We start from the raw sequence: 25,776 nt of genomic DNA on the forward strand, positions 1-25,776 counted from the left end.
TGAGAGCTGGATATATTATCCATGCATGTTTGTGTCCACATGTGTTGTTAAAGAAACTTTTTGAAACGGGGCCATCTAGCATGTATCTGAAATATTTGAGAGGTTTTTCTTAGTAAATCATAGACTTTGTCATTCATTGGCCATTGAGAATTTAGAGTTTTGAGAAAAATCATTTTCATCTGGTAGGAAATTACACATACATCTATATATGATTGACAACAACAAACCCATCAAACATGACCACCAACATAATTTTAAACAAAACTTCTTTGTTCCTTAAAAAAACTTTGAAGCTTTGTTAAATAGCTGATGAAAGATAGTTAAGTTACACGTATAACCATTTGTGTAAAACTGGAATAGAAAATGAAATTTTTAGTCAGGACACTACAAAACATGACAGATGTAAAGAATAAAATATATAAGAACAAGAATGTGTCCACAGTACACGGATGCCCCACTCGCACTATCATTTTCTGTGTTCAGTGGACCGTGAAATTGGTGTCAGAACTCTAATTTGACATTAAAATTAGAAAGATCATATAATAAGGAACATATATACTAAGTTTCAAGTTGATTGGACTTCAACTTCATCAAAAACTACCTCGACCAAAAACTTTAACCTGAAGCGGGACGAACGAACGGACGGATGGACGGACGAATGAACGAACGAACGAACGAACGAACGAAAGGAGCCACAGACCAGAAAACATAATGCCCCTCTACTATCGTAGGGGGGGCATAAAAACCAACATGCTATTATTTGAACTTGAAATTATTTTTAATATGTTCATGGGTTATACGTCCTTGATTAATGTAAAGCTATCGATTCTAGAGGCTAAATACAGGTGAATCCATGATGTTAAAGTCAAAAATACATTAGGTAAAATTGATATAACTTTTTTTCTTTTGAAACACTTATTGTCAAAATGTGTCCCCACAAGGACGTATAACTAACATATAACTAACTAATATACGTCCTTGCATTAATTAAGGGATTCTTGAAATATTAATCTGAAATTAAATCCAAATTGATCAGTTTTTGATCCCTTTCGGAGATTAAGACGAAAACAATTACTGCTTATTGATTTTTAAGGAGTAATCAATGTTGTTATTTCCTTCTCTCATTGATTGTATTGGAATTTCTTGTATGTCTAACAGGTTCATAGATGAATAATTTAACGATCGCTATTTTCATAGAATTTTACGAATTTATCTTAAGTCAGACTGAGATCTATATTGATATTGATTTATAGTATATCATGGCCAAGAAGGTTTAGAATTACCAAAACAGGAAGGATGTTTTTAATGTTATATGGGAGATGATAAATTTTCTGTGTTTATATTGATATGACCAGCTCATTTTCAAGGTGTATGTTAGCTTTTCACCCTTTTTGTTTTCAACATAATCTTTCCTTTTTTCTGAACATAAATTCAAATCAAAATTCTTAGCAGCACCAAGTGGATTAAAAAAAAACAACAACGTTTTTTTATCCTGTAGAATAAAAAAATATAAATTTTGTAAAGATCCAAGATTCCCCATTTGAATATTATTACCGTTAACTAGGAAATAAAAAAAATACTTAGGCAAACCTTAAAGAAATTTATAAAAAAAACAACATTCAGACATACATATGACATATAAATATGGAAATATGGTACAAAATCCTGTTTTGCAAATGAGAAAACTATCTAGTATAAAGACCCAAAAACAAGAAATTACTTGAATCTGAGGTAAAAAAATTAAACTGGATCTATCCACTTTCAAGGATAAAACATACAGAAAACTTTTTTTTTATATAAATAGATGAGTTAAGAGAGAATACTGACATAAAATTAAAGGTCTATAAACAATAGCACCAATGAAGCTTTCATAAGATAAAGTCATATTAAATAACATTATGTATCAGTGAAAAAATTGTTACAAAAAGAAAGGATAGGTAATTTTGAAAACACATAAATGCAGTTAATAACATTGTGTAGCAGTGAAATTAAAAGTTGTTACAAAAAGAAAGGATAGGTAATTTTGAAAACACATATAAATTAAGAGCATATTTTTAATGAATAGTTCAGGATTTTACATTGGTCTTGAGAGAATATACTTGATGAATGTTTTGTAAAAACATGGCATCTTTCATCTGGAAATAGTAAATGAAAGCCTATGTACTGTATCCTACATGTTTTTATTTGTAATCTCAATGTACTCGTCTCATGCCTATGGTCAAACATGTATGCATTTTAAATATAAAGGTCATTATATCCTTGGAAATAATAGATTTGGACTCTCAGTCTCAGGTAACATGTGCAATAAATTTGATGAAATATACAGAAGAATTAGAAAAATGACCACACAACATATGTTATTTTTTCAGTTTCTAGACGACCTTTAAACCGATCCTTCTTTCTGACGAGTCTGCTAAATCATCCCTAGTAATGCCATAGTATTGGAAATCAATAATCATTAAATTAACATTTCATTGTAATATCTAAACATCTTGTTTTCTTGTTTCATGTTTATAGAAATTCAATAAAATCACATTAGAAATAATTTTCTAGCATAATCACACAATGAATTGTTGGGAATATAATAATTATATTTATAAAATCAATATCAGTTTGATACTTTAAAGAATTAGCCATTGTTCCATCTTTTAAAACATTCACAGCATCCCTTATATGTTTTGAAAATCTGTGTTGCAGGGAAGCTTAATATGGTAGCATTCATGAGAATTATGATAATTATATGTTTGCGAGTAAAAGACGGTGACGTTATTCATTAACATTTGAGGAAAATATCAACGCATCATTTAGTGAAAATAATTCAGATTTTGATCTTTTTCAGTGAAGAGTATTATAGTGACAGTTAAAATGGATATATGACGGTGAAACCTGTAGGAATTAGACAATTTTCTCTATTATTTATTTGTGATGGAGTTTTGCTTTGGAATATTTGAACTGGTACACCAGACAGAGTGTGGGAGAGTCTAATCGGGGCAGCATTTCAACTTTTGCTGTACTACCGAGATTATTGCATAGATATTTGGAGATTTAAATACATAATTTTGGAGTGAAATTTTAAAAGGTAAGAATCCAAATTTGTAAGATTGATTTTTGCATTTATATCTTTTATCTGATTATCTGTTTACATGGTTTAGAGTTATTAAAATTTTATGTTAAAGTTTGCAGTGACGTCATTCTCTGAGTACTGCATTTCGGCAGAAACTTGTGAATCATCTTATTTGGAGATAAGCCAAAAGTGGATTTAACAGATATACATGTATTATGTAAACAAGTGGTGAATCTTAAAATTTGTTTATATATTTTGTTCGAACAAATTTAGAATTATGTAATCTTGTCTTTGAAGATTTTAAAAGGAGATATTAAAGGTAATATTTATAGTCCAATAGTAACCATCTGTTGTGTTAATTTTGTTAAATTTTTTTCAGAGATTTCAGATAATTTCAGATTTCAAAGCTAAATTTTGAAATAAATGTACTCTATACTATATTCATGATGTTAGTGAGAAAATATGGTGGCTTGATTTTGATTTTTATACAGAATCACATAGTACATACTCTTGTTCTATGATAGGTATGAAGTTCTTTTACAAATCAGACAACCTGTTGTTGGGATTCTGCCCTTGAACTGGTAATTTTAAGGAAATTTAACCGTTTTTGGGGTTATTATCTTTAATATTATTCTAGATAGAGATAAATTGTAAAAGGCAATAATATTCAGCAAAGTAAGATCTACAAATAAGTAAAATATGACCAAATATATATATTATTCATATGTCTATGTCTGGTCAGTTTATGAGATTTGACTATCCAAAATAGTTGGTTATCAGTCTGCACGGTTAGCCACTAGTCCGATGCCCCAGACTAGTAAAATTTCTTTCAGACTAGTAAGTTTTTGCAAAACTTTGTTTGGACCAATAAGAAAAATGTCAGAATATTGGTCTTCGGACTAGTAGTTGAAAAAGTTTTTGGTGCAGACTGCGGTTATTTTACAAGGTCATGTACAGAAAAATTTAGATAAGAAATATACAAGGGAAGCACTAGCAAACGCTAACCATATTGAGTTTCATCAGATTTTCAAACATCAGATCAGAAGTGAAAGTTTGTTTTTGATGATACTTAAAAAGTCTTTTACAGGAATGAGAATATTCACAAGCATATTAGTTGTGTGCATTGGTCAGATGGTAAACCTTATCAAACGTCTCTGAAAATTATTTGGAATATATTTCCATAGATTGAGTGCAGATTTCTTTTTTCCAAACTCTTGAAAGAGTGAATATTCCATATATTCCAAAAAATTGAAGACGGATCAAATGACCTCTAATGGAAAATCAATGGTATTTGGCAGCGACAGATTTTAGGGGGGGGGTCTGAACCCCCTTTTTATTGGATGATCAATACATTTGCATGAGCACATATGGTTTTCTACATATGATAATGCCTTATGATGTCATGCAAATTTTAAAAAAAATTGTGTAAGACACGGAATTTTTAAAAACATGAGAGCCAGTTGACAAATAATGGCTCTTTCAACTTTTTTAAGTAGCTTACTTAGAACTGTTTCTGGCACAATTGATTTAAATGAATAACTTTATGCAACTTTTACATTTTGCAGAGAAAAAAAATGTCGTCAGTTAAGGTAGCTGTGCGTGTCCGTCCATTCAACAGTAGAGAGGTGGCACATAAGTCTAGCTGTATTATTGGCATGACTGGAAACACCACTAGTAAGTATACAAAATACTCAAAATATTTAATGAAAAAAGGTGGGGGTAAATTAAGGTTCTGTACATTTTTGTAAATTTTCATAAGTGTTTTATTTGTTTGTTTGTTTTTTAAACAAAACAGGATTAAAGCTATTCTGTTTCAACTTTTTTTCCAAAGTTTACTTATTTTTAATGACTATTGTCCCATGCTGCATTGCAGTCTCAGGCCATACATTAGGAGGCAGTACCCGGTACTTTTACCCTCCTATGCTATTGACAAGTACCGCCTAAATGTAGGAATTTTTATATAAGATATTCATGATATAAATTGAAAAGTACCACCTAGAAACGTGGAAAGTACCAGTCAACATGAAAGATAATGAAACCCCTGTGCAGCAGCAGTGGGAAGGGGGAATAGAAATATGAAGTGTCCATCCATACATCTGGTCTTTTAAGTTTAAGTACCCTTCTGCATATATTTCTTCCCAGATTTTTTCAGAATTTAAGTCAAATGTTAATATCAGCGATGACTTGCATGAGTTAGAAAAAAATCAATATCTATGAATAATTTTAAAGTAGTGAAAATATGAATTATGTGGACATTTGCATTTGCCAAGGCTATTTTGCACACAATTCTTGCCAGATTTTTATGAAATGGTATCTTTTGATATCAATGTAATGTAGATGTTCAATTCCTATGTACGCTGATTTTTTATTGACTGTAAAACTTATCATTTGATTTGATATAATGTTTCCAATTTGTATGAAAACAACCGTAGATTATAAAATTATTGCTAATATTAGTTCCTCCCACCTAATAAATCAACACTCATTTTACAAATTGTTCTGATACTAAGTGCAAATGGTTTGTGAAAGCTTTATGAAATTGCAAATTTTATTGATTGGAAAAAAGTTAATGGCATGATATTGATTTTAAATAGGAATAATTGATAAATATATGTAACATTAAATTATTATCCTTTGATATAGATGCATATCAAGAAATATTGAAATTTAATAAATATTTTATGTGCTATCTACTTTAAAATCTACATCTTCATTATGCAAATTTCATCTATATGATGTGTAATAGATTTAATGTGGAATGATGTTGCTTTCATCCCATAAAGTAACTTCTGCGTTAGTTTTATGATCTTTCATATTCAAAGTTCAAATTTCAGATTCAAAATGTAATATATAAGAATTAAATGTTGTGTTTAAAAAATTTGATATGTAATCATAGCAAGGTGACGATCACATTTTTAGCAAAAGGATTTTTATTGCTTTATGCAAAATGAGAAAGTCCCTCACTTATGTTTCATACAAAATACAGTATTTAAAAATTCTATTTTAAAAAATAGTTTATTAGCTGCTATTACTTAAAAAAAATGTTATAGAAAAGTGAAGGTCACTGAACTTGTTTTAAATGCTTTAGAATTATAGCGATCACTATATTGTCTTCTGTTTGTATACAATGTAACAAAATTGAAAAAATACTTTACATTCCTTTGTAGAATTGGATAGTCTGAGTTATCAAATCTTACAAATCAATGTTTTTTTGTTTTTTTTTAACACTCTAATTGATTCTTTATTGCACATATTGCTGTTTAACAATTAAACTTGATGTACAGCATTTCATCAAGTTTCCCTGTTAAATTACCACTGAATACCCAGGGATAATATTCAGTAAAATTAACTAATAAATTACATTGGTTTAATTAACACATTAAACTATTATTATAGTTGTTACAAATAGTCTTTGCTACTTCACAAAAAGTATTTTCAGATATATTCTTAAAAAATATCTACACAATATGAATTTTAATGAAAATCGTAGCTACTATTCGTTTAAATTATAATAATAACTAAATGCAGTACTATGCTTGCATGGGTTACACATGATTTGCAATTGAAGGCATTACTGAAACTATCGGATGAAAAAAAAAAAAAAAAAAAAAAAAAAAAAATTATGTACATATCAATGTTTTTAATATTTTGAATCAAGTAAATGTTCTATATTTGTAAAAACATAAAGCAAATAACAAAGTTTTCTTAATTTTACTGAAAAATAACACAAATAAATTGTATTTCTGTATCAAAATTGGACAATTTCATTCAAAATCTTGACCCATCATTTACTGTTATTTGCTTTCCAGGATAACAAAAAACACTTCCATTCTTCCTTAAAAGATGCAGATAATAATAATCATTTTTTTGTTTTAGCTATAACCAATTTGAAGGCAGGTCCCAAGGATAACAGAGTGAAGAGTTTCAACTTTGATTACTCATACTGGTCACATACAACAGTAAGTAAAAGTATCATGTCATGTGAAAGGGGGCCTCCAAAAAGGGGGAGGGGGGATATTTATGTTTGGACATATTATAGCAGACCATATGATATTGGATTTTCCCATTGTTGAAGGCTGTATTGTTGCCTATAATTGCTTACATTTACTTTATTTGAACTTTGGTGGTAATTGTCTTTTTTTTTGGAAGTGTCACAGAATACAAGTTCCGTCATAATATTTATTCCAAAGATAATTTATTATGTAACAAAAGTTCCAATTGGAATTATTGTTTTGTGATATTTATTCCGTCACCATAATAAAAGGACAGATGCCTCAGAATTTTTATCACATAAAACAAATTCCAATAGGATGTTTTATTACATAATAAATTATCTTTGGAATGAACATTATGTTAGAAATTTCATCTTATGACATATAACATTTTGACTTTTATCATTTTGACATATTACTCATTAAAATGAAAAAAATGGAAAAAATCTTATGTAATAATTATTCAGATTGGAAAAAATATTATGTAATATTTTTTCCGACCCAAAAATATTTTATATTCTATCCATTACTAATGCTGTATTGGTAAACTGGTATTTACAATTATTATAAGAACAGATATCGTGAATATGGGAAATATTTGTTCCCAATCTTGAAGATATTAAACAATCATTTCTGAATCTACAATTACTGGTATGCATATTTTACCTTTAAATGATATTTTTATGCCCCACCTACGATAGTAGAGGGGCATTATGTTTTCTGGTCTGTGGCTCCGTTCGTCTGTCCGTCCGTTCGTCCGTCCAGGTTAAAGTTTTTGGTCAAGGTAGTTTTTGATGAAGCTGAAGTCCAATCAACTTGAAACTTAGTACACTTGTTGCTTTTGAGATGATCTTTCTAATTTTTAAGCCAAATTAGACTTTTGACCCCAATTTCACGGTCCATGGAACATGGAAAAGGATAGTGCGAGTGGGGCATCCATGTACTTTGGACACATTCTTGTTCTCATTAGAATTAACATTTATATTTCACAGCTGAACTTGTTAACATTATTTACTAACCTTCAACATATGTCCCATCATTTAAAAACATAAATATTTTCTCATACTCATCAGCCTCCATGTTTTAGTATACATTCATGTGTTGTGTACAGGTGAATATATCCAACTCATTAATACTTTTCATTTTACATATCTTTTTTATCATCTTTTATATAAGCTTTGGATTTCAAATATTTTGGCCACGAGCATCACTGAAGAGACATGTATTGTCGAAATGCGCATCTGGTGCAAGAAAGTTGGTACCGTTAATTTTATTACATAATAATTATATAATTATCATTTAAAACCTGTTTTGATTTAGAATATAATCAGCATTTAAAATCTGTTTTGATTTATATAACAATCAATCAGGTGTAAACTAAACTTCAGCATAATAGGAACATTTGTTATACTCATCAACATAGAAGATAAGTTCCTAATATCAGTGGAACAAAAATAATACAGATGGAAAAATTATTCCATGACACAATTTCCGCAGAACAAATATTATTAGGAACAAATATACGTTGACAGAAGGACCAACCCAATTTTGGTAATTTGCAATAGAAATGATAATGAGAACCTGCATATTTTCTTCAAGGAACACCAGGCAAAAAAAGATTTTGAGAACTCTGATGTTTGTGGTTTTGCTGAAGTCTGCATACAAGCTTATAATAAGAAATTTTGTCATTAGTTGAAAATTTATATATCATGGTATACCTGTACCAACAAAATCCATGAAACATTGGTATCCATGAATAATAATGAGGCTCCCACAGGGTACCCCCCTCAGGTCGCAAGGTCGCTTTTGAATTCGTCAAGAGGTCGTTTTTAAAGGAAATGTACAGGTCACAGGTCGTTTTTCCCAACACAGAGGATGGAAGTTGGTCGGAGGTCGTTTTTTTCCAAATTTTACAGGTCGCAGGTCGTTTTTAGAAGGCCCTCAGGTCGGGAGTCGCCTCTAAAAAACCAAGAGGTCGCAGGTTGTTTTTTACCCTGCGGGATAAATTGACATCAAGTTAATTGTTTTAGTGTCTATACCTTATATGAAACCTACTTGTAAATGTACATTAAAATCTCAGTATAAAAAAAGAAAACACACAAGATTTCAATCCAAAATGTATTTGATTTTTTTCTTTAGCCAGCAGACAAGAAATTTGCAGGCCAAAAGAAAGTTTACAGTGATATAGGATTGGAAATGTTAGACCATGCATTTGAAGGATATAATGTGTGTATATTTGCTTACGGGCAAACTGGTTCAGGCAAAAGTTATACCATGATGGGCAAGAATGAGTCTGGGCAACAAGGAATTATTCCACAGGTAATTGTTAGTTTTTCTTTTAGATTAATCACCTGTAAACCAACTTATTTTTGCGAGTAGAATATATATAGAAACTTAAATGTGTTAGACTTGGCCATGGATCTTCTTTTATATAAATGAATCACTAAAATAAAAAAAAATCTTGAGAAAGTAAATCTTGGTGAAATAGAAAGGGCTAAACACAATTAGCAGTAATATTACAAAATCTTGAAAATAAATCTGGGTGAAATAGAGACAGCTAAACACAAAAAAAATTATCCACAAAAATAAAGGAGATGGGGCATTAAGGCCCATTTTCGGCTTAAGAAAATAAATTGTCGGACAACTATTTCAAATTTGCACATAATGTTTGGAGATGCTTTGGGTCAAGAAATAGAAATGAAAAGCGTAACGATTTTTATCTGATGACGTCAAAATCATGTCATAGTATGTATCGTTTTCTCTAAAACAATGAAAAATACACAATTTATGCAGTTTTTCACTTTTATTTCCATTGTGAAAACATAGTGGGCAGCCAAGAAACAACATAATAATTTAAGAGAAGTTTTATTATGACTATTGAAATAATCTCATCAAATATAAAGTTGTTTCTTGGGTGCGCACATACTTTTCTGATCTAAATTATACTAAAGATTTGATGAAAAACAAGAAAAAACAAGAAATTTTTCAAAATATGCAAATTTGTCATGGTTTGTTGCCACGATAACTCAATCAATGTGAAATTTATTTTCATTTTCTGAATAACCTGTACCTTGGTCTAGTTTGGACACATTTAAGATTATGTATGATGATAACTTTTAAATTTTCATAAAAATTTTGGCCACATAAGGGCCTTATTGCCCTATTTCTTTGTTTACAGTTTATGCTATTCTATTCAATTAGGCAGTATTAAAAAAAAAAAAACTGACTTAAATAAGAACACTAACAGGAACACTTTTAATGATTTAGATATTTAACAAGATGTTACAAACAGAAACCTAATGACACATCTAACATGATACATGTAGAGATCAGTATATGATCTTTAACAATAGATAAAGTTTTAGTCTATTTAGGTCTTTAGAGTTATTGATGAATCAGCATATTCATGAGTTGCAACAAAAGGTGCACTCATATCTGATGGTTTGCAGGTGCGTTTGACTTCAATCTTAATTGAAAAGGATTTTTTTGTTTTCCTACGGAGGTTGATGGTCCTCCCTGAGATACTACAGCTTCCTCCACCAATAAAAAAACTGACGGCCTTGAAAAAATAGTACAACAGTGCTAAAAGTGAAATTAAACAACAATCAATCAATCATAATTGATGATAAACATTTATGTTGGAATGGCAAGCAGTTCATACAGTTCAAATTTGTTGACAAGCTTACACTGTCTTATAACAATATTTGATTTAAAGATTAAAAAGTATGTATTGGTTATTATTTTACAGCTATGTGAAGAATTATTTATGAAAATAAAAGATGTGAAGTCAGACAAAGACCTGAACTATTCTGTAGAGGTAAATATATATTGACTGTATATAAGCTGTTGTATTTATGATGTATCTTACATACATATGTATCATCAAGCTTTTGAATTTTGTATTTTTCACTATTTGTGTTTGAAGTTTGAAAGTTTATACAGCAACCAAGATGGCCAATTACTTGCAAGTTCACACAGCAGCCAATTACTTACAAGTTCACACAACAGCATATTACTTACAAGTTCACACAGCAGCATATTACTTACAAGTTCACACAGCAGCCAATTACTTACAAGTTCACACAGCAGCATATTACTTACAAGTTCACACAGCACCCAATTACTTACAAGTTCACACAGCAGCATATTACTTACAAGTTCACACAGCAGCATATTACTTACAAGTTCACACAGCACCCAATTACTTACAAGTTCACACAGCACCCAATTACTTAGAAAATCACACAACAGCATATTACTTCGAAGTTCAAACAGCACCCAATTACTTACAAGTTCAAACAGTAGCCAATTACAAGTTCACACAGCAGCATATTACTTAGAAGTTCACACAACTGCATATTACTTCGAAGTTCACACAGCAGCCAATTACTTACAATTTCACACATCAGCCAATTACTTACAAGTTCACACAGCAGCATGACTAATACAGCTTTGAAATTTTGTTGCTCTGCAAAAATGAAAATATACTTTCCCCCCCACAAATAAGGGATATTATTATTGGTGAATTTTTGTTTTCAACTGAACAAATTTGTTAAAAAATATATATGATCCTTTTACAAGAGCAGGCAGTGTTTAGATAAATTGATATTTTCAAGAAAACGTGTAGGATGGGGTTTTAAAAAGTAAAATCACTAAAATACTGAACTCAGAGGAAAATCAATTCGGAAAGACCATAATCAAATGGCAATATCAAATAACAAAACGCATCAAAAATGAATGGACAAGAACTGTCATATTCCTGACTTGGTACAGCCATTTTCATTATTTTTTAAGGTTCCCACTATTCATGAAAATTGAATGAGTAGTCTTAGTATTTACATTCCTAAAGGTAATTTAATGCGAATGGCTAGGGAATAAACAATATTAAGTGCCCTCAGTCCTCTTTAGCTTTGGCTAGACAATCCCTATGGATTTATAATTGTAGACAATGAAAGTGTAGGAGTTAGTTATTGATATGAACTGGTCATCATATCTAGATATAATGTACTATTAATTTATTTACTCAAGTGTCTTTAGATTTGTGTAGTTCTAATAATTACTGTATGTTCCTATGTTTATTTTTCTGATTATGATATTATTATATCTTTATCACAGTAAATGAAGTTTTTCAAGTGCAAGTAAATTTGTAGAAAGTAGTTATCTATGTACATTACTGTAGTTGGTTGTGTATAGTCCACACTTATTTACCCAAAATATGAAGCTGGTACAAGGAATGCAGATGAAAAGAGGGTGTGTGCTATACATAATTGTGTACTATACATGACTGAATATGGCCATACTTGTGATGACAAGAACCTAGTTGTCCTTTCCTTTTTCATGGATTGACAATTTGAGTTACAACTCTTTTGAATAAATAAAAAGTAGTTTAGAGCAAATGACTCCTAGATTGTTTGGTCCTGCCCCCGCATCAGGGTTTATTGACTTTGAATGTTTTGCATAGTTTACATGTTAAAGTTAAAGAGAATCTGAATATGTTCAATCGATTATTTTTTGTATGCAATTGTATGAGCATTGGCTTTTTCTCATTTTGATTTAGGTTATTTGGTCCTGCACCTTTAGTTATTATTGACTTTGATTGTTTTGCATAGTTTACATGTTATAAGTATTGCCATTTTAATTTTAACTTTTGCATAACACTATCAAAATTACATAAAGGCGAGACATATCTCTGTGTCCACACTTTATTAAGTATTTTGTATTATTTTTTCAGTAGTTTCTGTATCAATCTCAATGCAATTCACCACTTGTTAAAAAATAGTTTAACGATAAATGACTTCTGTTGTAACGTAATAAAAATACACTTTGTTCTGTCTGTGCAAATTCATTTCCTTCGATTAACTCCAAGATAAATCAAGACACCAATTGTGTTTTGTTCATAACATTGCTATGCCCAGACATAGGAAATATTGTATGCAAATAGAGTTTGGTCTGGGTAAAGCACTTTTGGTGTTAAAGATTTGATTTGGTTGTAAGTGAAAAGAAATCGTTGATTTTGTCTGGTTTGTTAATAGATCTCTGTAGATTACTGCGTGTGACGTGCATATATTATCATGTTGATGAAATTGCATTATGTAAAGGACAAGGTTCACTTTAGGCCAAATACAGCCTTGAATTTCAACTTTTCAAAAATTTAAAATGGCCATATATATGGTTCTGAAAAAAGGTATTTCAAAAACCTCACATCTTTGTTAAAATTATATGTTTCTACAATTCAAAATCACCACGGATTGCCCCTTCACACCCTTTATGCAGTTTGAAGGTAGAAAATATTTTTTTTATGGAAAGATATCAGATTTCTTAAGCCTGCAACTGAAATATGTTGATTTAAAAAAATAAAAAATCGGAGAGAAGTAAAGCACAGAAGTAGATAAAGATTTATTGAATAGGGCCAATAAAAAAACTCTTCCTTTGTTGAATATTTAAATTCTTGGTTTACCCATTAAAAACCGAAGAAAATTTGTACCCTATACATAAAGTAAAAATTTATAAGTGTTTTTTTCCTATGGATGATTTATTATATATAGTCCACTCTATAATGAAGGAAGAATAATGTCTAGGGATATTTTGTGGAAGTGACATGCAACCAACGATTTCTAAGTTATTTCACCAGTAAACTGATACTGAACTAGACAGAAAATCAATTTCTTTTCTACAAAATAATTTGATGTAATTGAGGCTTTATGGCTTTAGGAGAATATGAGACGAAGTTAAACGGAGATAAACGTTCGCTGTCATAATACTGAAGGTTGTAACAAAGCCATATGATATTTAGACTTTGATTTCGTTAAATGTTTCAAGTAAACAACTGTCAGTTGTAAGCTGTTTTTGTAGTTTGATACTTATATCTCTTTGAAGGCCAAAATAGTGACCGCTAGATGGCCTTTTCTGCTAAAGACTTTTGTAATTGGATTGCTATATTGGTAACTTTTATCATACTTTTCAAATATAGATATAAACAAAATGTTTTGAATGCCAAAACAGTGACTGCTGGATGGCCTTTTTCTGCTAGACTTTTGTAATTGGATTGCTATTGTTAACTTTCATCAATCATTTCAAGTAAAGGTATGAAAAAAAATAGATTTAAGTTATAAGGCCAAAACAATAACCGCTAGATGGCCTTTTCTGCTAGACTTTTGTAATTGGTTTGCTATATTGTTAACTTTTATCAATCTTTTCAAGAATAGGTAGGAAAAAATGAGATTTAAGGTATAAGGCCAAAACAATGACCGCTAGATGGCCTTTTCTGCTAGACTCTGCTAGACTTTTGTAATAGGATTGTTATCTTGTGTAACTTTTATCAATCTTTTCAAGTAAAGGTTTGAAAAAAATAAAATTTAAGGTATAAGGCCAAAACAGTGACCGCTAGATAGCCTTTTCTGCTAGACTTTTGTAATTGGATTGCTATCTTGTTAACTTTTACCAATCTTTTCAAGTAAATGTATGAAAAAAAGAGATTTAACATATAAAATCAATGAAACTGCAGCCCTGCCTCATTAAAAAACAAAAGATATATCTAACAGTCATTGACACAACTTGAGGTCTTTAACAATAGACACATGTTCATTAACAAGTATTAAACACACAGGTTTTGGAAATCAATTATTCATTCATTAGCCGAATAATTTTCTCTCTACAACATTTTCTAATTGACAAAATAAACAAATGAAAGGGGGAAAACATCTTAAAGAATAAACTTTATACAAAATTTGAATTCTTTTGTTTGATTAAAAAAAATGATGTATAGTTTTCTCTTCAAAAAGCAGCAAAATAAATTAAGAGATTTTCAAGTTTTGAATTTTATTCTTTCTGTCCATTTTAAAAGCCATCATTAGATCATGTTTTGACAAAGTTGTTTAATAGATTCCGTAAAATGTTAATTCATATTTAATGTCAATAATTGACAAAAGTTTATGGATCTTTTCCTGTAATCCAGCAGAGTTTCCTTTCTGTCACATGAATGGCTATGATTATTATGATTATCATGGTTATTATATTTTAACTGTTGTTTTATGTCCAAAAATAGCTATTTGTGAAATAGAAAGGAAATACTTAAGATAAAAATAATAATATGTTTAACTGCCAATGAGACAACTCTCTACCAGAGATCAAACGTCATAGGGTTAACAAATATTGGTAGCTACATTAACACTTTATTTGAGTTGTGCTATTTAAGTAAATGTATAAATCATTGTTTATATGTTTCGGACCATATGAGTATATACTCGTTTGGTTACTAACGGGCCAGACCATATGAGTATTTGGACCATATAGGTATTTTTTCAAATATGCATTAGAAACATTTCCATAATATAATAAACTTTATCTTAAAAAAATTATGGTTAGTACATAGAATTGTTTTGATTAAATAATTCAACGGCTATATAAACATTAAAATGATATAGATGCCACAGTCAGTTGATCTTAGTTTTCATCGCTTATTGCATTCTTGTTTGTATGCTTTGGGTGACATTTACTTCCACACGGTTCCATAGCTTTTCTGTATTAGCCCGTCTTGGTTGTGTACGATCCTTTTCAGTTACACGTTTTGCTTGCAATTCTAATATGACGTGCTTCTTTAGCTTTGTAAACAACACTGTGATAAAATTCTCAATAAAATATACTTAGCGAAGACTCAGAGATATACATAATAATGGCTGTTACAATATACTTCCCACGTAAATCTACATATATTGGAACCTATTTGCAGACCCTTTGCCGATTTTATTGTTTTAAAAAGTGCAATTTAAAAAGGACAAAATAACTTTTATTCTTATTCGTATGCATAATAAAAAGAAGTAATGCACAAGAGCTCGGAGAAATCAACAAAATAAAAATTAAATAAAATTCCGCGAAAGTCTATTAATCTTTTTGGCGCATTTAAGTCATTTCAAAACATGACGTCATACAAATGAAACGCTAAAGTTGAAAGTTTTCTGTTACGTGAACCATCGGAATTGGTATGATATTGTATTAAAACTGATTTTTGTCGAGCCTGCAACTTTTGTTGCAGAAAGCTCGACATAGGGATAGTGATCCGGCGGCGGCGGCTACGGCGGCGGCGTTAGCTCACTTCTTAAAAGCTTGATATTTTAGAAGGTGGAAGACCTGGATGCTTCATACTTTGTATATAGATGCTTCATGTTACGAAGTTTCCGTCAGTCACATGTCCAATGTCCTTGACCTCATTTTCATGGTTCAGTGACCACTTGAAAAAAAAGTTCAAATTTTTTGTAATGTTGAATTCTCTCTTATTATAAGTAATAGGATAACTATATTTGATATGTGCGTACCTTGCAAGGTCCTCGTGTCTGTCAGACAGTTTTCACTTGACCTCGACCTCATTTCATGGATCAGTGAACAAGGTTAAGTTTTGGTGGTCAAGTCCATATCTCAGATACTATAAGCAATAGGGCTAGTATATTCGGTGTATGGAAGGACTGTAAGGTGTACATGTCCAACTGGCAGTTGTCATCTGACCATGACCTCATTTTCATGGTTCAGTGGTTATAGTTAAATTTTTGTGTTTTGGTCTGTTTTTTTCATACTATACGCAATAGATCTACTATATTTGTTGTATGGAATGATTGTAAAGTGTACATGTCTAGCGGGCAGATGTCATGTGACCTTGACCTCATTTTCATGGTTCAGTGGTCAAAGTTAAGTTTTTGAGTTTTGATCTTTTTATCTAATACTATATGCCATAGGTCAACTATATTTGGTGTATGGAAATATTTTATGATCTTTATGTCAGTCGCGCAGGTTTTATTTGACCGTGACCTCATTTTCACGGTTCATTGCACAGTCTTAAGTTTTCGTGTTTTGGTCTATTTTTCTTAAACTATAAGTAATGTGTCAACTATATATGTTGTATAGAAGCATTGTTAGCTGTACATGTCTGCCTGGCATGGTTCATCTGACCTTGACCTCATTTTCAAGGTTCATTGGTCTCTGTTAAGTTATCTTGATTAATGTTAAGTTTATGTGACAGTTGTAATAAAGCTTAGCTTTATACTTAGGACTATCAACATAATATCAATGATTAGTATAGAAGGCGAGACATTTCAGCGTGTGCACTCTTGTTGAGGTAGGTTTTGTTTTATTTTCTATTCTATTGCATTATTCGCATATTTACTCATTTCAGCAAGTCAACATGGCGGCTCCTTCGTTACAAAATGTCAACTTTGGATTTGACGGAAGCTTATGAGAAAAACATGTAAATTAAAAATGGCAAATGTTGGGTTTGAGAATTTAAAGTATTAAAAAAAAATTTTCTAGCAGTTATTCACGAAATAACCTACGCAAGCTACATATTTATAAAGATATTTGATATTCATCTAACAGGGAGTAAAAAAGAACAGCCACACACACAGCATACCTACCCTCGCTTCAGTTTTTTAATGACTGTATTTGTCCTATTAGAATCGAAATAATTCATGGAAGCCATAGATTGTTGGAAATTTACACATGGCCTGGGCCGTGATATTCGTTAATTTTATCCCTCACTAACGCTCAGGATAAAATTCGAATATCACGGCCCAGGCCATGTGTAAATTTCCAACAATCTATGGCTTCCATGAATTATTTCTAAAGTGAAAGTCATGCCCTGTCAACCAACGGAATACGAAAAAGTAACAAAATTTCCTTTTACAATATGTGCATTTGATTTTGACATCTTCTTATTGTACTTACAAGTAGTGAGTAAAATTAGTTTGTTAAATTTCTTATTTTCATTTAATTAATATTTTTTTATTAGAATATAATCAAATGACCTTTTTAATGACGTGACAACTGGAAGGGTCATATCTTATGAGTCTAAAAGTATAAATTTAAAGTAAACGTGTAAATTACCCAACCATATGCATACGTTCGGACCATAAACATATGGTCCAAATAATCATGGTCCAGAACATATATACATATATATTAGAGCTGTGTATCTGTGAGGTCTTTGGTAGAAACCATTTTGGGCCAAAGAAAAGGACTTTAAATTTTGGTATTTGTTTCTTCTTTGCCAAGAGCAGTATTTAGTAGAGTAAATAACAATTTGATTGAAGTGTCCAACTATAGGATGACATGTCTTCTTACAGACTGTCTACTTGTGAACTTGAACATCAATTATGTATTTATAAACAATTCTGAATATTCATAACCATGAGATATCAAATTAGTGGCTGCACACCCCCACTCATACAGATGATTTTTTTTCAGCTGGTCACCTCACTTTAAGCTTAACAAGCAGCTGTTTAAGAATTATAAGGTATTAACAGCAGTATAGATTCAGGTGTCTTTTCCCACAATTTAAGATCTTCATAATATAAGAGAAGGATTGACCAGTGGTAGGAAAATCATTTGATTCCTGTGAAAGTTTATGGGTAAATGGGATGGAAACTGTTTATAAATGACAAGAAAGCTGTAAAAATTGTGTTTACCGGTATTGTTTGGATTACTAAAGCAACATCGATTTTCTGATTCCAGTTGATGTTGTTGTAGAGTGCAATATTATTTTGCAGAAAGAAAATTGTGCATTTTGAGATATTGATCTTTTTGTATATTTCCCATTTAATTGTCAATTTGGGTTTTTATTTAAACAACTTTTTGTTAGTTCTTACCTGGTGAATTAATCCAATTTTATCTTGTAAATAAACTGTGACTTTGGTATTATGTTAAACCTCATTATTTTGTTTTCAGTAAATAAAAAAAAAATCTTATTTTCTATCTCTGTGGCATACAAATTGATAGCAGTAGTTTACATTCATGTATTCATTGAAAATTGAAATCCAATACATTCAAATACAATAAGTCTGAATTTGTGAATTTGTGAAATGTTAAAACAGTGTCAAATGGGTTTTGCCAAATTTTGGATTAATTGAATAAACAACATATACACATATACAGCCTATATAATAGATGGTTGGACTAATTTGAATTTTCAAAAACATGATTTTATAGCAATATATCTAGATTATCAGCTTTAGATTTCATAGAAAAGGTTTAATAGTCATGTAGGAGGGGGTAATGATCTGTGGAAGATTTCATTTCATTTTATTTACGTAAATCGAAACACGTTCCGTTACATCACTTTTTTTTAATTCCCTAACGAAAGAGTTAAATTAATCAATCCAGAAACCGTTGTAAATCAAGAAATTTGTTAGCACGGGTCTATAACAAATGACGACAATACTTTCATCATAGAAAGGCTAACATCAATTTATCTTTCAAAGACAGCATTGGAAAAATCGATACTGTATTATTTGATAGACCCCGCAGTTCGTTTGACGAAGGGAAAGACTTGACAAGTGAAAGCTTATTCAGCAATTTATAACATGGAAGTTATTTTTAGTCAAGTAAATGTTTGTAGTTTTAATCCAGACATACTTACATGCCCTTACAAGTTACTTGGTATATATTCATGGAAGGATTTTTTATGTCCTTGAAAAATCTTAATTGGAAGAAATTTCAAAAAACTTTATGTAAAAACATGAAAACTATTTCCCATACTGAAATTTTTTAAAAGACTTGTATTGATTAAGAACAGATATTAGTTAAATCCTTTGAATTTATTTCAGCTAGTCTCCATAGGTGTTATCAAGGTTTAGTATTCATAGACACAGATCAAGTTAAATCTGCCCAGTATCCATCTATATAAGTGTGATCAAGTTAAATCTGTCTAGTATTCATAGACAATTAAAGGTGTGATCAAGTTAAATCTGCCTAGTATTCTGATAGACAATTAAAGGTGTGATCAAGTTAAATCTACCTAGTATTCATAGAAACCTGTGTGATCAAGTTAAATCTGTCCAGTATTCATAGAAACAGGTGTGATCAAATAAAAACTGCCTACTTCATGTATTCAGACAAAGGTGTGATCAAATTAAACTGGCTAGACTTTTTACACTTTTTTTGTACTTTTCTTAACAACTCAATATGTACCATAGATGAATGACTTTTCAGTATTGATTATAACAGATTTTTGTTTATTTTGAACACTCTATTCTAAATTTAAAAGAATGTTTATGCTTTGGTTAACCAAGATACTGAAATATTCAATATTATGCTTCCTTAATAATATTTCATGTTTTTTTTTGTATTTATGATTAATCACTTGGTTTTGATGTGGGTTGAAATTTATAACATCTTCATGAAAGATTATCTCTAAATCCTTTTTTTTCGCCAAGGTAAATTTTAAAGCTTTACTTTTGAATGGAGATGCCTTTTATTTAAGATATAAAAAGATTGTTCATGGAATCAATAGACTTCTAAGTTTGGGGAATGTTATAAATTTTGCATAACAGTTTTAGAATTATCTCTGCATGACGTGCAGTTAATTTAATAGTTGCTGACATTTATTGGTATATATATTCAATAGAATAATGTTGATTTTCTCCGCAGCCATCTGAGAAAAGAAAAATTTGCTTTACTGCAAGCACAATATCACTTAATACTGTGATTTTTTACTCCTTTGAAAACATGAAGGATTAAATTATTCATGAGAATATAAGCTTTTTAATTGGTACAAAAGACAGAGGTTTTCTGGTTCATTTTCTATGTTAAAACTTCTAAGCCACATGTACTATATAGATAACATGAAAGTTGAACATAATTGCTGTCATTGTGGTGTCATAATTTTTTGCCCGACCTAGGGGTATTATAGTTTTCAGCCTGTGCGTCCGTTTGTATATTTGTTCGTCTGTCTGTCTGTCCCACTTCAAGTCAAGGTAGTTTTTGATGAAGCTGAAGTCCAATTAACTTGAAACTCAGTACACATGTTCCCTATGATATGATCTTTCTAGAAGACAAATTAGGATAGGTAGGCACATTTAGGTAAAAGGATTTTATTTATATCCCAGATGAATTGTATTGGTAAATATGTTGGACTGTAGCTTGCTTAACCAAAACATGTCTGAAAAAATGTGCAAGGGTAGAATTAGGACATATAGGATGGCAGAAAACAAAACTATTTTTTATATAGATTAAACTGTTGGTTTTCCCGTTTTAATGGGTTTTTTTTACACTTGTCATTTTTGGGCCCTTTATAACTTGCTGTTCCAAGGCTCTACTTTTACCCATAATGGTTTACTTTTACAAATTGTGACTTGGAAGGAGAGCTGTCTGATTGGCATTCATACCACATCTTCTTATATCTATTTATTTTGCCTTTGAAGAGCATAAATATAAATTTCACTGAATTTCAATGAAGAACAAAAGAAGCCTAGGCAAGTGTTTGAAATTCAATACTAAATATCACTAGATCATTTGTCAGAACTTGTGTGGGAGGTCATTACAAAACCATATATCTTATATTAAGGAAACCAGCCTAAATATCTAGGATTTAATGTCTCAAAATTTGGTGGCTTTATTAACATTTTAAGATATCATAATTACTCCATGAACATAAAATGCCAGTGTTCAAATATCATTCAGCAGATCAATTAAGGATCATTGATTTTCTATTTATCTGCTTGATTTTAATAGGAATTTTCTTAATCAGTATTTCCCCTTTCCCTATATCGTATATCAAATAAAGTAGCTATTTCACTGGCATAATATTGATTCTGACTTTGCTAAAAACGTCATTTTGTCTTGTTATGGTAAATGTTCTGTTGGAAATAGAAAGACGAATAGTGTTAATGTTTGTTTATGTAAAGTTATGTGAAAATTTTGTACTTTTTTATTGGAGAGAGGAGAAATATAAGAAAGGGACACTCAGATATTAACTAAAACTTCCATGAAGTCTATAAAGCTTAAATATACTCAGCTCAATTTCATCACATAAACTAGAATCTTTCATGTGTGTTTTGATCTAAAAAGACAATTAAACATATAATCATAACACTTTACACCATTACACCATTACACCATTACTATTCACATAATACACCCTTGCACTATACAACATTACACCATACACTATCAGCCATTACACCAAACATCATTACACCCTACAACAATACACTGTTACACCATTCACCAAAACACCAAATTACCATACACCATACATTCACAATTACACTAGTCGTTTTCCATCCTTACACCTTTCACCATAACACCATTGCACCATGATTTATACACCATAACACCATTACACCATAACCAGGTGCGTAGCTCCCTATATGCTAATACGCAGTTGCGTGCACATCGATTCGGCATGCAAAAAAAAAGATGGCAAAATAAAAATTTATAAATGGAATGTTGAAGGAAACACCTATGTTGTCACTTTTTAATTGATGAAATAACATTAAATAATGGCATTTGGTTTCAAAATAAAAGTTTTATTGGAGATTATGACAAAATCAGACAGTAACTTGTATCTTTTACAAGATTTGAATTTGTAATACTCAGTCTAAGACATGTAGTTTTGGAGCACATTTTACAGTGTACGGTTCATCAGTTTTGAATGAGATGTACCAATCGGCATTAGAATTATCAGAATGCAGAGGCGATGTGGTCGGCAGACTACCAGAGCCAATCACCCTGCAAACATGCCAAAACGGTATTGGAAAGTCTCATTATTTTTTGTGTTCACAGACCATATGATAAATTGATAAGGGAACTGGAGAGAGGAGTCGCGTCTAGTATTATCAGAAAATCGCTTCTTTGCGCTGTATCTGCTTCATCGTGTTGTAGGAAATATAACAAACGAACAAATCTTAACATTGTCTGAGACATACGAAACTGACCTGGCATGTAATTTTGACGAATTCAATTGGGAGGTCCCTCAATGCCGAACACATACGCTGGTTTATAACATCTCGCGAGTGCTGCCATGGAGATCTATCAGTGTACTACAAATGCTGAAAAGAAATGTACGATCAACAATGAACAACGACAGTTACTATCTGATTACTGCATCATTTTGTGGATATTCATCGGGATTTCAGTGTGAATATTGACAAAGTAATAAAGAAGTTTGTTTCTGCCTAGACCGGAAGAGTAGATTTTGGACAATTTTGAGTAAATTCTGTATCCCAAATATGTGTTGTTTATGGATTACTCAATTCAGAAGATTTTTTAATAGTTTTACATTCATAAATATTTTATAAGTCCTATCTACATATAGCTCTTCTTTTAACCGTCCTATGACTGAAAACTGAAAAAAAAACATTTTTCTGCATAAAAGGATCCCAAAAATTTGGTGCTTGCTTGCACATTGTTTAATTCTAGCTACGCCCCTGATAACACTATACACCATTCATTTTCAAACTTTACACCATACACTATTACACCATTCAAGACTACACCATTACACCATTACATAATAACACCATTACACTATTGCACCATGCACTATACACCATTTATTCAGAAGATGACAAAATTGAAGGATTGTACCCTGTTTGGTTGTTATTTTTATGGTTCTGCTTATTATACAAATTAATCTTGACAATTATTCCCTGGAGACTATTTAATTATCAGCAGCAGAAATATCCATCTTATCTTCAAACTGAATTAAAGATTCTATATTTGAGTTGTGTAATTAGTTTGGGTTTTTTTTAATGAAAAGCTGTAAAAAGTTTCTTAGCCAAGCAATTTCCTGAAGCATCAAAATGATGCTTTTTCTAGATTAGGATTTATTTAAAAAGTTTATTTTTGGTTACAACTGTCAAATGAGGCTTGTTTCTGTTATTTAATTACCATCAGTTACTGATGCAACTGTAAAAAGTGATTATACAGAGTTTCTCTTTTTGTCTGCATATTGTATCTGCAGCTTGACACCTTGTATCTGCAGTTATGCACCATGTTTCTGTAACTGTTCAAAATTATTTTGAAAATTGATGAAAAAAAAGTATCACAGTAGGGGATTATGCTTACTATTATTACAATTCAATTCTTTCTGATGTCTATTTAATATTAGCAGAGCTGGTTAGAAGCCAATAATAAGAATCATATTGCTTAGTATTTCTCTGATTTTTGTCCTGTCATTTGCATTGATTTTGTTTAAAATGAATCATCTTTCTAGGTTACAATCTCAGTACATCGAGGACTCGTGCTATGATCATATTTCATTAATTATTCCCTGTGTTTTAAATTTTTATGTTTGTTCGATAAAAAAAATAGCGATTGAAAACAATAAGTCGTTTGACGGTTTTAGGATATTTTATTTCAGTAAGCTAATGCATTATCCTCACTTCAAGTGGTATTTAACAGTTTCAAATGAAACTGCATTTGCTTGAACCTAACAATGCTAAGGTTGTAGTAAATCAATTCCTGAAATTTTTACAATATTTAATTTCAGTAAGCTAATTCATTATCCAAGCTTCAAGTGATATATAACACAGTTTCAAGTGAAACATTTGAGGGAACTTGAGGATGTAGGTCATATTTAAATCAATTCCTGACATATTTACAATATTTAATTTCAGTAAGGCTTGCATCAAGTGACATTTTATACAGTTTCAAGTAGAAACTGCATTCGACGGAACCTGACGATGTTGGTCGTAATTAAATCAATTTCTGAAATTTTACAATATTTTATTTCAGTAAGTTAATGCATTATCCTCGCTTCAAGTGATATTTAACACAGTTTCAAGTGAATCTACATTTAAGGGAACCTGACGATGTAGGACGATGTAGGTCGTATTTAAATCAATTCCTGAAATTTTTACAATGTTTAATTTCAGTAAGGCTATTACAAATGTAGCATCAAGTGACATTTTACACAGTTTCGAGTGAAACTGCATTTGAGGGTACTTGACAATGCAGGTCGTATTTAAATCAATTCCTGAAATTTTTACAATGTTTAATTTCAGTAAGGCTATTAGCATCAAGTGATATTTTACACAGTTTCGAGTGAATCTGCATTTGAGGGTACCTGCGATGTAGGTCGTATTTAAATCAATTCCTGAAATTTTTACAATGTTTAATTTCAGTAAGGCTATTAGCATCAAGTGACATTTTACACAGTTTCGAGTGAATCTGCATTTGAGGGTACCTGCGATGTAGGTCATATTTAAATCAATTCCTGAAATTTTTACAATGTTTAATTTCAGTAAGGCTATTAGCATCAAGTGATATTTAACACAGTTTCGAGTGAATCTGCATTTGAGGGTACCTGCATTGTAGGTCGTATTTAAATCAATTCCTAAAATATTAACAATACTCAATTACAGAAAGCTAATTAATGCATTATCCAAGCTTCAAGTGACATTTAACACAGTTTCAAGTGATTCTGCATTTGAGTGAGGCTTGCGATGTAGTTCGTAAACAATCAATTGCTGTAATTTCGATCTTGCTTCCAATGATTTAATGATTTTTCATAAAGCACCCTGTATAACGGTCTATCGGAATTTGTTATGAGTCATCTGTTATTCTTTTTATACAGTATGCATTGATTCGCTTTGCAATTAACCTTGCTAACTCTCTCAAAAATCAATTATCATGAATATTTCATTAAAAGATATTCCGTGCACTTACAATAAATAGCAATCTAGAAACTATGTCTAATGAAAGGAATGATGTATTAAATAGTCCTTAAATCGAGAAATGAACACGGAAAATTTAAATAAAGGATTGAAACTGGTACTTGCAAGTCATTAATTCAGGAGATAAGGCCAAATAAAAATATATGTGTGTTTCCTTTTTCCCTACCTACCCTATATTTTAAGCTTAGAAAAAAGCCTACCTTAGAGGTTTTTTTGTCATTTTTCAATTAACATGTAAAATTAAAAAAAAAGCTACCAATCTTAGCCCTGTTTTTTTCAA

At 30.9% G+C, this 25,776-nt stretch overlaps 1 protein-coding gene across 2 annotated transcripts in view; it reads left to right on the top strand.

Annotated features, from left to right (window-relative positions):
- LOC143057568 (kinesin-like protein unc-104) overlaps positions 1–25,776 on the top strand; it is a 98,118-nt gene that overhangs the window by 8,996 nt on the left and 63,346 nt on the right. For both annotated transcript variants that reach the window (XM_076230884.1, XM_076230885.1), the window contains exons 2-6: positions 2,840–3,079; positions 4,630–4,738; positions 6,941–7,023; positions 9,196–9,375; positions 10,805–10,873. In XM_076230884.1, the coding sequence (XP_076086999.1) occupies positions 4,639–4,738; positions 6,941–7,023; positions 9,196–9,375; positions 10,805–10,873 (432 nt within the window). In that variant the 5' untranslated portion in view covers positions 2,840–3,079; positions 4,630–4,638. The remainder of the gene's footprint in view (positions 1–2,839; positions 3,080–4,629; positions 4,739–6,940; positions 7,024–9,195; positions 9,376–10,804; positions 10,874–25,776) is intronic.

Source organism: Mytilus galloprovincialis, chromosome 13 (assembly GCF_965363235.1).
Source record: "Mytilus galloprovincialis chromosome 13, xbMytGall1.hap1.1, whole genome shotgun sequence".
NCBI lineage: Eukaryota > Metazoa > Mollusca > Bivalvia > Mytilida > Mytilidae > Mytilus > Mytilus galloprovincialis.